The 15,458-nt window shown below is 39.1% G+C and overlaps 1 protein-coding gene across 7 annotated transcripts in view; it reads left to right on the top strand.

Moving 5' to 3' along the window:
• LOC123588772 (phospholipid-transporting ATPase IB-like) overlaps positions 1–15,458 on the top strand; it is a 213,065-nt gene that overhangs the window by 32,350 nt on the left and 165,257 nt on the right. For 6 of the 7 annotated variants that reach the window (XR_006708109.1, XM_045460364.1, XM_045460035.1 and 3 more), the window contains exons 3-7: positions 641–740; positions 4,661–4,759; positions 5,826–5,871; positions 7,502–7,542; positions 10,159–10,232. The exons of the other annotated variant lie outside the window; for it this stretch is intronic. Coding sequence is in view for 5 of the 6 variants with exons in the window: in XM_045460364.1 (XP_045316320.1) it covers positions 641–740; positions 4,661–4,759; positions 5,826–5,871; positions 7,502–7,542; positions 10,159–10,232 (360 nt within the window). In the remaining variant the exon portion in view is untranslated. The remainder of the gene's footprint in view (positions 1–640; positions 741–4,660; positions 4,760–5,825; positions 5,872–7,501; positions 7,543–10,158; positions 10,233–15,458) is intronic. 7 annotated transcript variants of the gene reach the window in all.

The following is a 15,458-nucleotide window of genomic DNA, read 5'->3' as shown; positions in this document are numbered from 1 at the left end:
GAGAGAGAGAGAGAGAGAGAGAGAGAGGGAAAGAGAGAATTTCCAGCAGGCTCCACACTGTCAGTGCAGAGCATTACGCCGGGCTTGATCTCAGGAACTGTGAGATCATGACCTGAGCTGACATCAAGAGTCAGAGGCTTAACTGACTGAGCTACCCAGGCGCCCCTTTCTGATGTTTAAATGTAGTAGATTCATTAGAAAAAAAGAAACACACCCGTGATGGTTTTCTTTGTCCATGACATGGCCTAGGCATTTGGGGGTAGATGGATTTAAGACAACTTTTAATGATAAAGCTCCTGGGAGGGAGAGAAGGGAGAAACATTGCTGGCTCTTGTTATCCTTGAACTATAAGACAGATGCTGATTAGGAGTTCTGTTATAAGAATTACAGGCCATTAGAAAATGTGGAATACCTCCTGCTTGTCTATTGTATTCGTAGTTCTTAGTTCCTGAGATGGAGAAAATTCTTTCTTTGTCCTGACATTGTTTTCAGGTAACAATGAGTGTTCAAAAACGACAAAAAAATCTTCAGAAAAGAGTCAGTGTTTTATAATAATATTTTATCCACTTCTGGGTTTTCCTTTGGTGTTTTTAGAGTTCAGAGTGTGAACTGACAGTGGTAATTTTCTTTTTGCCTACAGCACAGCCAAGTACAGCATATGGTCATTCCTCCCTCGATACCTGTATCTGCAGTTTAGCAAAGCTGCTAATGCTTTCTTCCTGTTCATTACTATATTGCAGGTAATATTCCTGAACACATTACTGGATTATGCTTTTTTTAAAAAAGAAAAATGTGAAAAGCTCATTGAGCTGAAATAAAAATTGAACGTACAGAATAAATTGAAACACGGCAAGAAGAGAACTCTCTTCTTACAATATTTAAGTTACTCAGTAAGACTTCGAAATTCTCATTTGGGGGATGAAAAACGTGTTGATGCCCAGTAGATGAATTGGCCCACAGTTCTTCCTGATTTAGATCATTAATGAGATATTATTGGACTAACTTTTATAATGTATGCCACCTCCATGAGAGGATAATTTTATTGTATTAAAAGAAAGAGTTTAAAGAAAGTCCAAATGCTAGTTTGAAATAGCTAATTTTCTTTTCTCTTCTTTTTTCAATATTTCAGTAAGAACACTTAATGTGAGATCTACCCCCTTAACAATTTTAAGTGTATGATATACCAGTGTTAACCATAGACATCTGTTGTACAGCAGATTTCTAGGACTTCTTAATCTTGCATAACTTAGACTTTATGCTCATTGAATAACAACTCCTTATCTCTCCCTCTCTCTAGACCCTGACACCACCATTTTACTCTGACTCCATGAATCTGACTACGTTAGATATCTCACATAAGTGGATTCATGCAGTATTTGTCTTTCTATAGCTTACTTCATTATGATGCCTTCAAGATTCATCCACGTTGTTACATGTGGCAGAACTTCCTTCTTTTCATAATTTTTTTTAACGTTTATTTATTATTGAGAGACAGAAAGACACAGAGCGTGAGCAGGGGAGGGGCAGAGAAAGAGGGAGACACAGAATTCGAAGCAGGCTCCAGGCTCCGAGCTGTTAGCACAGAGCCCAATGCGGGGCTTGAACTCACAAACCGCGAGATCATGACCTGAGCCGAAGTTGGCTGCTTAACCAACTGAGCCACCCAGGTGTCCCAGAATTTCCTTCTTTTAAAAATCTGAATAATATTCCATTGTATAGATGCCACATTTTCTTTATCCACTCATCCATCGACAAGACATTGAGGTTGTTCCCATATCTTGGCTATTGTGAATAATTCTGAGCTGAATGTGGGAGTGCTGCTATCTCTCCAAGATCCTGGTTTCAACTTTTGGATAAATACCCAGAAGTGGGATGGCTGAAGCATATGGTAGTTCTATTTTAATTTCTTTGAAAAAGTTCCATATTATTTTCTGTAACAGCAGCACCATTTTATATTCCCAACAGAAGTATACAAGGATTCCAATTTTTTCACATCCTCACCAACACTTGTTATTTTCTGTGTTTAATTAATAGCCATCCTAACATGTGTGAGGTGATACCTCATTGTGGTTGTGAATTTCATTTGCCTGGTGACTAGTGACATTGAGCACCTTTTCATGTACCTCTTGGCCATTTGTATGTTGTCTTTGGAGAAATGTCTATTCAAGTCTTTTGCCCATTGTGATTGGATTATTGTTATTTTTTTTTCCTGTTGATTTGGAGTTCCTTCTATATCCTTACCAGATGGAGGGTTTTCAAATATTTTCTCCTATTTTGTAGGCTGCCTTTGCATTTTTTTGATGGTTCCCCTTGTTGTGCAGAAGAATTTTAGTTTGATGTAGTCCCACTTGTCTGTTTTTGCTTTTGTTGCCTGTGCTTTTGGCGTCATATCCAAGAAATCTTTGCCAAGACCAACGTCTGGAAGCTTTCCCTCTGTGTTTTCTTTTAGGAATGACATCTTTTCAAAACACTTAAATTCAAGGCCTTCCATAATCTGGTTTATTCCTGTTTCTTCAACCTTGTTTTTGTCATGAACCCTACAACCCAACACAATCTTAAGAGGCAAGTCTCCTCACAATTCTTCAGTTTTCTTCCTCTCTTTAGACCTTGGTTCATTCTATTCTCTAACCCAGAAGGCACTCATCTGGCTATACCCTACCCATTCTCTTAAAGGCATAACTCAAAACCATCCTCCTCCAAACTCCACTAAATGCCATGTCCCATGCTAATTTCTCCCTTCCTTATCTTCTGTAGCAGTAATCTGTGCTATACATTATAATTGGTTTTATTTCTCCTGGCAAACTGCAAATTCCTTGAGAATAGAAACAGTGCCTTCAAGGGGCACCTGGGTGGCTCAGTAGGTTAGCTGTCCCACTTCAGCTCAGATCATGATCTCACAGTTGGTAAGTCTGAGCCCTGCATTTGGCTCTGTGCTGACAGCTCAGAGCCTGGAGCCTGCTTCAGATTCTGTGTCTTCCTTTCTCTCTGCCCCTCTCCCACTCACGCTTTGTCTCTGTCTCTCAAAAATAAATAAAAACGTGGAAAGAAAGAAAAAAACAAAAGAAACAGTGCCTTCAAAACGGCCAAGCTTTGAGATAAGAATTTAATGAATCTGTTGAATTGACCTTAAACAGAAGATTGGCATTAGCAAAAATTTATAGAGATCACATCGTATGTACCAAAATCTGGGCATGAAATTAATAATTCAAGGATGAATTGTCAGACGTAGTTCTCCCTTTGGAGAGTGGGTAGTCTTAACATACAAGTGCTTTAAGAAATATTTATAAAGTGCTAGGGGAACACAGCCTACTCTGGGCTTGAGGGCGAGTGGTTCAGGAAAAGGTGCTGAAAAAGAAGACATTTGAGCCAGAGACTAGAGAATGAGGCGCTTAACAGTAAGTAGAGGTCAGTGGAAGAAGAGAAGACCTTTGGGGCACAGAAGACCGTGTGAGCAAAGGCACAGCAACTGGAAACACTGGTCGCCTTTTGTGAGAACCAGGGACCCAGTGGGGGAGGGAAAGAGGTAGACTTTTCTCCAAGAAGGTCTTATATGTTTTGCATTGTGAAAATTTAAAGTGTTAAAATTTTCTCTAGCATGTGAAATGTTCTGGAAATGGTAAAAATTTTGTCTGGAGTGTAGAGAAGAAGCTAAAGATGTTGGCCGAGGCCAGGTAATGAGAAGCTTCGTGAGCTACATTCAGAAGCTTGGACTGTAGTGAGAAGGCAGTGACAGTCAGGAGCTACAGTGAAGTGACCAGCTCCGGCGAGGCTTTAACTGAGGAAAAGAGAGAGGGGGGCCTGGGAGCAACACGACGGGCTTGGGGTGCACTGCAGAGAGATGGAGAAGTCAGGCAGAGGCAAGTTATTTGGAAGGCAGGTTTCATTGATAGCCTCGGCGATCCTAGAACCTCTCCCTTTCTTCCTCTGTGTCTGCTTTTAAAGAAACCACAAGAATTACTGAGCGCTTCAGAATAGATACTCTTTGGCTGCACAAAGAAATAACAAGCAGGAAATAAGGCAGCAGAGAGAGTATCCACTCTCTAGACCCAAGTCTAGAAATACAGGCCTGAGAGCCCTTCTAAATCTGTTAAAGGATCTCCTTTACAACCTCATCTACCCTTGCGTCCATCAGAAAACTGCCAGTCGCTTGTCACTTTATTTCTCCTATCTTTAAACAGCGGGGCATAGCCCCAGAGCCCTCTCCACAGGTAATTTGTACCCAAGCAACGTTATTCTCCCAGGCCTCCAAAAAATTTCCCTTCCGCCTCAAAAAGAAGCAAGATTCGGTTAAGATAACTGACCTTCTGGCTTTAACTGTTTGGAAAGGATGCTATCTTAGACAATTAAGTTTTGAAAGCTTCAAATACAGTCAGCTTCAGAATACAGTCCAAGCCTCTGAATTCAAAACGTAATAACAGTATTCTCTTGGGAAGGTGACATATGACTGAAGCGTTAAGTAGGCACACTGGTGGCTTTCCCATAATGTAATGTTTCACACCAAGCTCGAGGGATGGTTTCGATGTGCTAAGAGTCTCTTTTTATTTAACACCGTGTGTTGTTTTCATGTCCTGGGTATGCCACGAGTAGCCTGGCTTTTAGTGTTAAGCAAAATACAAGAAAAATTTATCATAGAATTCATAGTGTAACTCTGTTTTCGCAGCAAATTCCAGATGTGTCTCCAACGGGAAAATATACAACTCTCTTGCCTTTGATGATTATACTTACCATTTCAGGCATCAAAGAGATTGTAGAAGATTATGTAAGTTTACTGTTAGTGAAATGTTCTCAAAACTATTGCCTTGAGTACAGCTGTGTGTTTTGCAACTGGTATAATTCTTTAAACCTGTAGTTGATGTGAAATGTGAATTAAACTCTAAGGTTTCAAATTTTAAAGTGTGTGTGTGTGTGTGTGTGTGTGTGTGTGTGTGTGTGTGTGTGTTTGAGAAACCAGCAGGACTTAATAGTGGTCATAAGAACTATGATAGTATCTTTGGGGATATAATGCAACCGGAGGTAAAGATCCTAAGAGGTCAGGAATTGTGCAGTGACTTCGTTTCTCCTTTAACCTTGTCAGAGCTATAATTTCACGAGAGCCTGCAGGTTTTAGCTGTGAAGGAAAAGAAGAGAGACATTTAAGATTGCTTTCTGTTTGCTCTGACCCTACCTCATAAAGACAGCTGGGCCACTCCAGTAGAGGCCCCTTCCTCCTCACTCACAGTCCTCCTGCTCATTTTCCAAAATTGCTAACTATTTGTTATTCATATTCTTGTGCCGAATTCCCTCATATCTTATTAAGATAGGACATCAGGAAAATCTGTTTGGTTGCTGGTCTTTTGGTTGGTTTATAATATGAAAGAATTTCTCAAACTTGGTTTAAAGCCTTGGGCTAAATTGGAGCGAAATCCACGATTGCTACTTATGTGTTTAACTATAAATATAGTCATTGAAAGCAACCTGTAATGTGCTAACATTTTCAGTAGCATTCATTATGTAGGAGGCCCTGTAAAATGTGCGTGCGTGTGCGTGCGTGTGCGTGCGTGTGCGTTTGCATATGTTCACGTAAATGGAGCCACGGACAGGTTAGTGACCTGCGAAGCCTGCATTAGGAAGAGGCAGAGCTGGGATGTTAACCAAGGCAAGCCGTCTCCCGAGGCCACACTTAGCCCCTCCCTTAGATGACCTCTCAGGAGAGTCAGATAAGGGCAAACAAAGAAGAGACTGACAGGTTTGCTGCCTCTGTTATTTCTTAAACCTACTGTGACTTGTATTGTAATGTGAATTATTCACTCTGAACTTCCGATGTAATGGATTTTTTTCTGTAACAGAAACGACATATGGCAGACAGATTAGTCAACACAAAGAACACAATAGGTAAGATATTAGACTGAGCTTTTATCTCTTCTCACTGTAAGAAAATACCCAAATTGACCAAATAGATACACATACTGTGTTTCATAACGTTCTATTATTTAAAGGAATACAGACACAAAAAACCAACAACCAGAAGGAAACTGTTGCCATACGTAAGAATCATCAATTATGTTAATTAGGATAAAAGAAAAGAAAAGAGATGGGAAGTTGGAATATTTGGGATATGAGCAATTCTTATGTCAACAGAAAAGATCTGGAGGGGCACCTGGGTGGCTCAGTCGGTTAAATGTCTGACTTCCACTCAGGTCATGCATGATCTCATGGTTTAGGAGTTTGAGCCCCGCGTTGGGCTGTGTGCTGACAGCTCAGAGCATGGAGCCTGCTTCAGATTCTGTGTCTCCCTCTCTCTCTCCCTCTCAAAAATAAACATTAGAAGAAAAAAAAAAAAAGATCTGGGTGTTACATAGTCTCTCCCAGTCCTAGTTTTGATATGTGCTATCTTGATAATTGATTAGAAATATAGGTTATTTTTTGGGCTAGCAGCCAGTATTTTAGCATGTAGCAGCGAACTTTTCAGGAGTGGAAGTAACTTTGTAATGCCCGATGTTCTAAAACCTCCCACAAAAGACCACCAGAGTCGTGAGTCAAAGCCAAGCGGCAAGGGTCGTTTATTACAGGTTCGAACCTGGACCTCTGCGCACTCGTTGCCGGTGACGCTAAGAGGCCTCGATCAGAGTTGGTATGGGGTTTTTATAGACAGGGACAAACAGCATAGGTGAGTGAGGGTCCTGATTGGTAAATTCTAAAGTAAGCAAGCAAGATTACAGAAGCGAAGGACGCCAGTTAGTTTGTGTACAATTACTATAGTTACTCATTTCATTACATATCAGACTACATTCACTTAGGGAGATTTATAACCCATTCTACTACACGGCGGGTTACATCCAGGAAAGGTCTCACAATGCTCATAGCAACAGCAAGCAAAACAGACTTCTCAGCAATTGTATTTCTTGTCAAAGATCCACAATACAGGTCCCTCTGACCCCTGGGTCCACTTGGCCCCCAGGAGGCATGACTGAACCTAGTCGGTTAAAGTACAGAATGGTTCATTGGTTTCTAGGTGCACTGTCTGTCTGAGGATGTATAAGGCATGGGTTTCTAAGGCCCTCTTGGCCCCCTTCCTGGCACCTCGGACCCAGGTGAACACTTTTCTTCAAAACCACAAATGATTCAGGGAAACAACTAAGAGGTCGTGTCCCTGTAACTGTTCCACTTGAGGTGTTGAGAGATAAATGGCCTTTCGTGGAAACAGCAAGCAAAACAGACTTCTCCACAATACAGGAAGAGAGAACTTAGCTTTAAACTGTTTGGATTGCTCTTTTCAACTTAACGTAGCTTCTACCTGTCATCTGTCTATACTTATGTTACATTATATTATACATATTGCTCTATTTTGATGCAGTGTGTGTGAACACAGTTTACATATTTTTCCACTTTATGTCAAGGTTAAATTAATAAAGACAGTACCTTGTAAAGAAACACATTTAGATTTTTGGAAAAGTATCTTTTATTATTTTGGACTTTACCTAATACAATTGTTACAGTTAATATATAGCTATATGTTTTTCAGTGTTCAGAGAGAATGAATGGAAAGTGATTATGTGGAAAGAGGTAAGAACGTATTTGAACTTTTAACTTAGTAAGAAGCACCTACCATATATATTTATTTATTATTATTATTTTTATGTTTTATTTATTTTTGAAGGAGAGAGAGACAGAGCATCAGTGAGGGAGGGGCAGAGAGAGAGGGAGACACAGAATCCGAAGCAGGCTCCAGGCTCTGAGTTGTCAGCACAGAGCCCGACGTGGGGCTCGAACTCACGGATCGCGAGATCATGACCTGAGCCGAAGTCGGACGCTTAACTGACTGAGCCACCCAGGCATTCCTGGCGCCTACCATATTTAAAGTTACAGATTTTTATCTATGAAACATGATGAAGGAAGTATAGAGGATCAAAGAGAATTAAGTATATTTTGCTCAAGGTCACACAGCCCACAAGTGGTGAAACTAGGATTTGAATTGAAGTCTAAGTGGTTGCAAGTCTCTGTGCTTCCTAATGTGCCTCTGGGTTACTTCTGTGTCATTTCCTGGAATATCTAAAGATGATGCTTCACAGACTATTGCTCAGGGTAGAAGGCAGCCTTTGTATGGAGACTACCTCAGGGGATGTTTCCGTGAATATATTTTCCTTGGGATATAAATAAAAGGCATACTGGGGCTAGATACCGCCTCTGTCCTCATCAGTAATTAATTGCTGAGGCGCCTGGGTGGCTCAGTTGGTTAAGCATCCGACTCTTGATTTCGCTCAGGTCATGATCTCATGGTTCTTGAGATCCGGCCCCAGGTCAGGCTCTGTGCTGACAGTGAGGTGCCTGCTTGAGATTCTGTCTTTCCCTCTCTCTCTCTCTGCCCCTCCCTGGCTTGCACCTGTGTGTGCCCTCTCTCTCTCTCTCCCCCAAAATAAATAAACTTAAAAATAATAGGAATTAATTGCTGACCAGTGTAAAATTCCTTTGAAGGCTAATTGTAAGAATGTTTTGATTTCTAGGTATCAGTATTTCTTTCCCTAAGAGAGATAAAACAGTCATGATTGCATTTTGCTCCTCTCATTGAGACGAAGAGAACAAAGCCACTGACAAAGCCACTCCATTCCTGATGGCACAATGTCAGGGGAGAAGGACAAGAGGAGAGGAGTGAGGCTCCAGCGGGTGGGCGGGGTGCTTCTCTCAGAGCAGAGGCGACTGCATGATTGACTTTTAATTTACCCCCAGTGCCTTCCACTGGAAAAGCAAGTCAAATAGCTAGAGCCAAGGCCCAGGAATTGTTATCTCTCTGACTCCTTTTATACCTGTACAATCAAATGGAGCACTCTAAATTTAATCAGGGGCTTACAAAGGGAAAAGGGAGTTGATTTGGAGGTACTGTGGGCAAAACAGAAAGAGAGCTTGTAAGACATGACCACCCTTAGGGGAATGACTGCCTGCTGTCAGTTCCATGAGTGCATAATTTTCGGGGTCACTGTTGTTTCGGGGGGGGGGCGGAAATCTAATTACAAAGTTTCAACTTGTCTCAGTCTAGCCATTGTTAGATCTTATTGTAAATTAGTCGTTTATGTAAGTTACAAATTTATTGTTCACTGCATTGTGAATTTTTATGTAATATGTAAGTTGTGAATGTTTGTCAATCTATTTTTCTCCCCTGCTGTTGCACGTGTTCTCTGCATTTGTAGACACATGCAACTTTTAAGGCTCTCTCTTCACTTTGATATGGAAGTATTTAATTAACCTTTGCCCAATTAGTGAAGGTAGACATGATCTGTGTGATCATGCCATAAAAAGGAAAATAGAGTCTCCTTTTCTCTTCCTCTTCAGAAGATATTACTATTATTTTTTCCAACATAGTTCTAGAAATTGGTTTATGAGAGAATTTTGCCCTCTGCCCCTCTGCTTTTCTAGCTGCCCAGGAAGGGCCTGCCACTTTTAAGACTAATGTCCTCAATACTTAGCACCGTGGAAATAAATGCTCAAGGGGTTTGTCAAAGAAAAAGTACACAAGAAGAAAGCATCAAGAACTCATATTGTTTTCCCTCTGTATTATTCCTAGTATTTACATCTCTCTCTTACTTACAAGTTGGAATTCATTTATACATTCAGCCAACAAATATTTATTTATTTGTTCATTCATTCATTCACTCATTCATTCCCTGTTCCACATAAAGTTCACAGACCAGCAGAGAAAAACACATCATTAGGCAAGCAGTTACAGCGTGATCGTGTATGAACAGCGTATCATAGGAAAAATACTAGTACCAGTAGGTCTGTTTGGATTTCTCAGCCTTGGCAGAGCTTACATTTTGGGCCAGAAAATTATTTGTTGTAGGGGCTGTCCTGTGCGTTGTCGAATGTTTAGCAGTATCCCTGGCCTCCGGGCACTTGATGCCAATAGCACGACCCCCTAAAACCCCAACATCATGACAACCAAAAATGTCTCCAGACATTGCCAAAGGTCCCTGGTGGAGGGGGAGGGCAAAAGAGACTCTGGTTAAGAGCAACTACTTTAGAGGAATGAATCCCTGAAAAAATAAAATTGTTCTAATGTAGCCGAAGTTTCTTAGCATGGCTTCAGGATTTTCGTATCAGAATTTTTCTTAAGAATATTTGACATCTTTTGCCTCTATCTGTGCTTTTAGAATTTATGCTTCGGTTGTTTCTTTCCCGGTTTAAAAGGTCAAGGTGGGTGACATTGTGAAGGCCTCAAATGGACAATTCCTTCCTGCAGACATGGTTCTGATTTCTTCCAGGTTAGTCACGTTGGTGTGCATTTAAGGAACTTTTATTCTGAATGAGAAATTTTAAGGAAAACAAAGGCCTACCCTACTCACCCCTTTCTCCATCCATCTCTTTATAGTATAGACTAGCACCTGCAAAGTTTTACTGTGAAAGGACTCATAGTAAATATTTTCAGCTTTGGGGGCCATGCAGTCTCTGTTGTGGCATCAGAAATAGCCATAGGCAACATGTAAACAAATAGGTGTGGCCATGTTCCAATAAAACTTTATTTATAAAAAGAGGCAGGGCTTGGATTAGGCTTGTGGGCCATAGTTTGCTGACTGCTATTCTATACTTTTATTATATTTTTCTTTAATTTCCCTGGGCATATTTTCTTTCCTAATTGTTAGATTAATTCCATCCCTTCTATAATTTCTACAGACGTTCAGCAAAAATTCAAAAAATTTACACCTGTCTTATTTTAATCTTATGGCAATTCTGAGATGTTCCCATTCTATAAACCAAGTGACTCCCACAGAGAGTAAGTGATTTTTTTGGTACCATTAAGTGGGTTCATGTGAGACCCAAATTAAAAACACAGTCTCTGGTCTCTTTGTAGAACTACATTGCTTTATTCACTGGCTGTTTTAGAGGAAACTTACACAGAGACTCCCTGCAGTGGGTATTTCCTTCCCATCAGGTGGCGTCTGACCACCTCCCTCATGCTTCTGTGTTGTCCCTCCTGGGTTTCCTCCTTCATGTTCTCTGTAAGGAGAACATAGTCTAGGGCATCTGTGGGTAAGAGTGGCTATAGTCATGAACACAGCTGCACTTGACATGTTGGGTAAACTAGTTCCCTAGATAAGTCATAATCATCTCAAGGTAAAAAAAAAAAAAAAAAAAAAAAAAGTTCCTAGCCATCTAGACACACATCACTCTGCATCATAGAGAGATTTCTTGGGAAGACAAGCAGATTTGTTCTAGAGCTATTGTCCAAGCTTCTTGAAAAGCAGTAATTCCAACATTAGCTCTTTTTCCTACCAGATGCACTTTGTTCTTTTGTCATGGTTGCGTTAACCCACTGGACAGAGGAACTTAACTGTTGCTGATGTGTTTCTCTTTTGAGTTGGGTTAGGGTTATGGGGTTGACATAGGAGCCAGAGATGTACCATAAAGTGTTTTGTTTTTATAACCTCTACATTATTTGTTTGTGTGACTTTCTTTACCTCTTCCTTTCTCTCAAAAAAGTACTACTTATATAGAAAACAGTATTTTTTTTGGAGTAGGAGAGAAGTAAGGGGGGGGGGGGACAAAAATCATTATTCTTGGACTTTTTTCTGGAAGTTTTATAGATTATATTTTCTAAGTTTTCACCCTGCCCCTGCTAAACAATTCAGATACACACATATGTGCACGCACATGCACGCACCTGCGCGCGCGCGCACACACACACACACACACACACACACACACACACACACACACACCCCAGTGCTTATTTGATTGGGCATAAAAGTAAGAAAACCAGATTGAAGCCAAGAATGAACTGAGAATCTTGGAAGAATCTTCCTAAGAATCTTGGAAGGTAATCGTGTGCCAATATACGCTTTTCCCCCAAGGGTTTCTGCCAAACCATGAAGACCATAAGCTTCCATTTTGTTGAGCTTAGTGAGTACAAGAGACAGGGATAAAGCCCGGGGGACACCCCTATGTGGAGAACTGGGTAGGGGATTCTTGCATAAAGTTGAGAATTACAATCTTAGTTTAGGTAGAATGAAAAGTAAAACCCGCCATGCTGTAGGGGGCAATAGAGAAATGTGCTTGCCTTGACTTTGGCACAGAGGGGAGGGGAGACATTCCCTGTGAGAATTCAAGCTGACTCATGCAGATATGATCTCTGAATTCACCTGGCCTGTGGGGCGAAAAGATTTTAAGAAGAGAATTTAATGTCATCATGGAAAATAAAGAAAAAAACCTCTAATTAATTAGAAGGAGATAAAACAGAGAAAAGAAAAGGCAACGGTCCAAAGATAATGGCTGACAGGTTTTCAGAATTGTTGGAAGTCCATCCCTTGGATTCACTGGGTTTCCTGGATCTGAAGCTAGAAGTAAATAATAGGAAACATCAGAGTCATTGTGAGTGTGATAATCAGAATTGTGTTTGTATTGTTCAGAATGAGGATGAAAATACCAATTGGCTAGAAACCTTAAATTCTGGATTATTTGTGTAAAAATTTACTTTAATATCTAAAAGATTAGACATAGAGAATATAACTTCCAGCCATATCAAGGGGAAAGATTATTTGAGCAGAAGGAAAAAGCCCTCAAAGGTAACTAAAAGAATAGAAAAAAGAGGCAAAAAGAGGGAGAAACAGAATGCACACAATCAGGTAGTAGAATAAAGAAAAATATATCATCAATTATAATTAAAGCAAATGGATTTAAGAAGTTAAAAAGAGAAGGTTATAAAATTGTCCAGTTACATGTTTATAAGAAATTCACAAAACACAAGTGCTCACAAAGATTAAAATTAAAGGATGAAAAAATACACACAGAAAATAGTAAAGAAAAGAAGTCCAGAAGAGACGGTATCACTATTAGATGAAATAGGTTTTGAGGCAAAAAGCGTTGAGGTAAAGCCTCATTGAAGAAAAAGAAAAGAGCCATTGCACAATAAAAGTTTTAATCCGTGGAGAAAAGAGGAAACTTATACATCTACAAGAAATTTACAAACCCCACATCATACTGTGATGCTTTAATATTTGCTTTCAGGAACTGATCAAATGGAGAAGAAAGTCCATATGGAGGTAGAATACTTGAAAAGCACAATAACAACCTTGAAATAATGGCATGTATAGAACAGAACTTTTTGGTGTATTGTACCAAAAAGTGATGTATACATAATCTTCAAGCACAGTTAGGAATATATGTCAATATATTCTGTCATAAGACAGAATCAACAGATTTTAAGAGGCTGGTATCCCACAGGCCACCTGCTCTGACCACAATGCTGTTAAGTTAGAATTCAATAATAAGATAACTGGGAACCTTATGTGTTAGAAATAAAACGTACCTGTAAATCATGGGTCAAGGAGGCAATCATAATGGAAATTGGAAAATACTTAGATTTTAGTACTTATGAGAATGCATCAAATCTCCTGTGTTATAACTAAATTTATAGACATTTTCATTACAAAAGAAATAAATGCAAAAAAAAAAAAAAAAAGAGCTAAGAATCCAGTCTAAGAAAATAGCTACAGTACAAAAGAATAAACTCAAAGAAATCAAACATAAGGAAATAATAGAGATAAGAGTAGAAATTAATGGGGTGCCTGGGTGGCTCAGTTGATTGAGTGTCCAACTCTTGATTTTGACTCAGGTCATGATCCCAGGATCATGGGATCGAGCCCTGCATTGGGCTCTGCAGTGAACATAGAGCCTGCTTAAGATTATCTTTCTCTCTCCCCCTCTGTCCCTCCCCACCTCTCTCAAATTAAAAAAAAAAAAAAAAGAGTAGAAATTAATGAAAGAAAAAGTGGAGAAGATCAAAATGGGCAAAGCTTGCTTCTTAGAAAAAGACTAATAAATGAAAGTTTGGTAAGATTAATCAAGGAAGAAAAGGAAAGGCACAAATACGTGTATTTGTTTAAAAATTGAAAATTTGATATAATTATAAATGCACCAGAGATTAAAGAGAGGATCTTATGAAAGTTTTATGATCTTGTTTTAGCATTTAAGTGAAATGCATAACCCCATAGGAAAATACAATATATACCAAAACTTATTCTAGAAGAGATATAGAGCCTGAATGGTCCTATAATCATTAAGGGTATTATATAAGTAGCAAAAAACCAAAACAAAATGAAACCAAAAAAACACATAAACTTCCCACAAAGAGACTATCAAGACCAGACACTGTAACTGTCAAATTCTATCAAACATTCAGTGTAGAGAAAATACCAATTTTCTAATAAACTCCTCAAAGAAATACCAAGCATATCCTCTAATTTTCTGAAACTGGCATAAACTTGACACAAAAAAATTACCAAATACAGAATGAGAAAAGAAACTGACAAGTCCATTTTGCTGTTAATTTTAATATAAAATCTTAAAACCTGACAGTATAAAAGATTGTAATATGTAATGATCAAATGGGGTTTATCACAGGAATGTATATATATTTTTTAATAATAAGGAGTCTGACTCCATTTTTGGATCTTTGCTGACAGCTTTTAAGCCTCCTTTCCTCTTCCCCTTCTGCCCCATGTCTAGACTGGCTGACAGAAAAGCCTGCGTGCTCCCTCCTTTGGCACCTGCAGGAGTTTCAAATCATGTAAGCCTCTGCTTGAGTGAGGGCTTCCTCCCTAACCACCAAAAAAGCCCCACCCCTAAGCCTGTCTCCTTTACCTGCTCTCTTAAGGCATTTCTGGATCAGCTTCAAAGGTCTGCCCTCTTCTCCCCAGAAAACCTCATTATGTATATAATAAATCTTCCCACCCTTTTGGTGTGTTTGTGGCATCATCGGTTTTGACACTCAAACCAAATTTTGGGTGGGTGGCTGGCTGATCCTGCTTCTAAAGGGTAACCACAACAGTTTTTTTTTTTTTTTCTTATTAGGAAATCAGTTGACTTTTAAATAAGGAGGAAAAAGTTACAACCAAAAAATTTATATATATATATATATATATATATATATATATATATATATATATATGTATATATATCTATGTTTTATATTTACTTATATAGTATATATATGGTCATATATATATGTATATATATACTGTGTGTGTGTGTATATATATATATGCCATATATGTCTTTTATATTTACCTACATGGTACTTTTAATGGTACTCTTTTTTTCTCCATGTGGATTGAGATACTGCCTTTTGACCTTTCATTTTAGCCTGAAGAAACCCCTTCAGTATTTATTATAGGGTAAGCCTGCTGTCAACAATGTCTTTGTTTTTATTTATCTGGGAATGTATTAGTTCTTCATTTTTTGAAAGGTAGTTTTGTTGGATATGGCATTCTTGGTTGATAATTTTTTTCCAGTGCTTTGAATATGTCGTCCTAGTACCTTCTATCCTCCAAGGTTTCTGCTGAGAAAGATTTGATAGTCTTTTTTATCATCTCTTCAAAGTGGTGAGTAGCTTTTCTCTTGTTGCTCTCAAGATTTTCTCTTTGGCTTTAATTTTCAAGTTTGATTAGGATTTGTCTAGGTGTGGTTTCTTTGAGAATATTTTACTTGGAGAC

Source organism: Leopardus geoffroyi, chromosome A1 (assembly GCF_018350155.1).
Source record: "Leopardus geoffroyi isolate Oge1 chromosome A1, O.geoffroyi_Oge1_pat1.0, whole genome shotgun sequence".
NCBI lineage: Eukaryota > Metazoa > Chordata > Mammalia > Carnivora > Felidae > Leopardus > Leopardus geoffroyi.
This window is presented reverse-complemented; position numbering and strand designations above follow the sequence as displayed.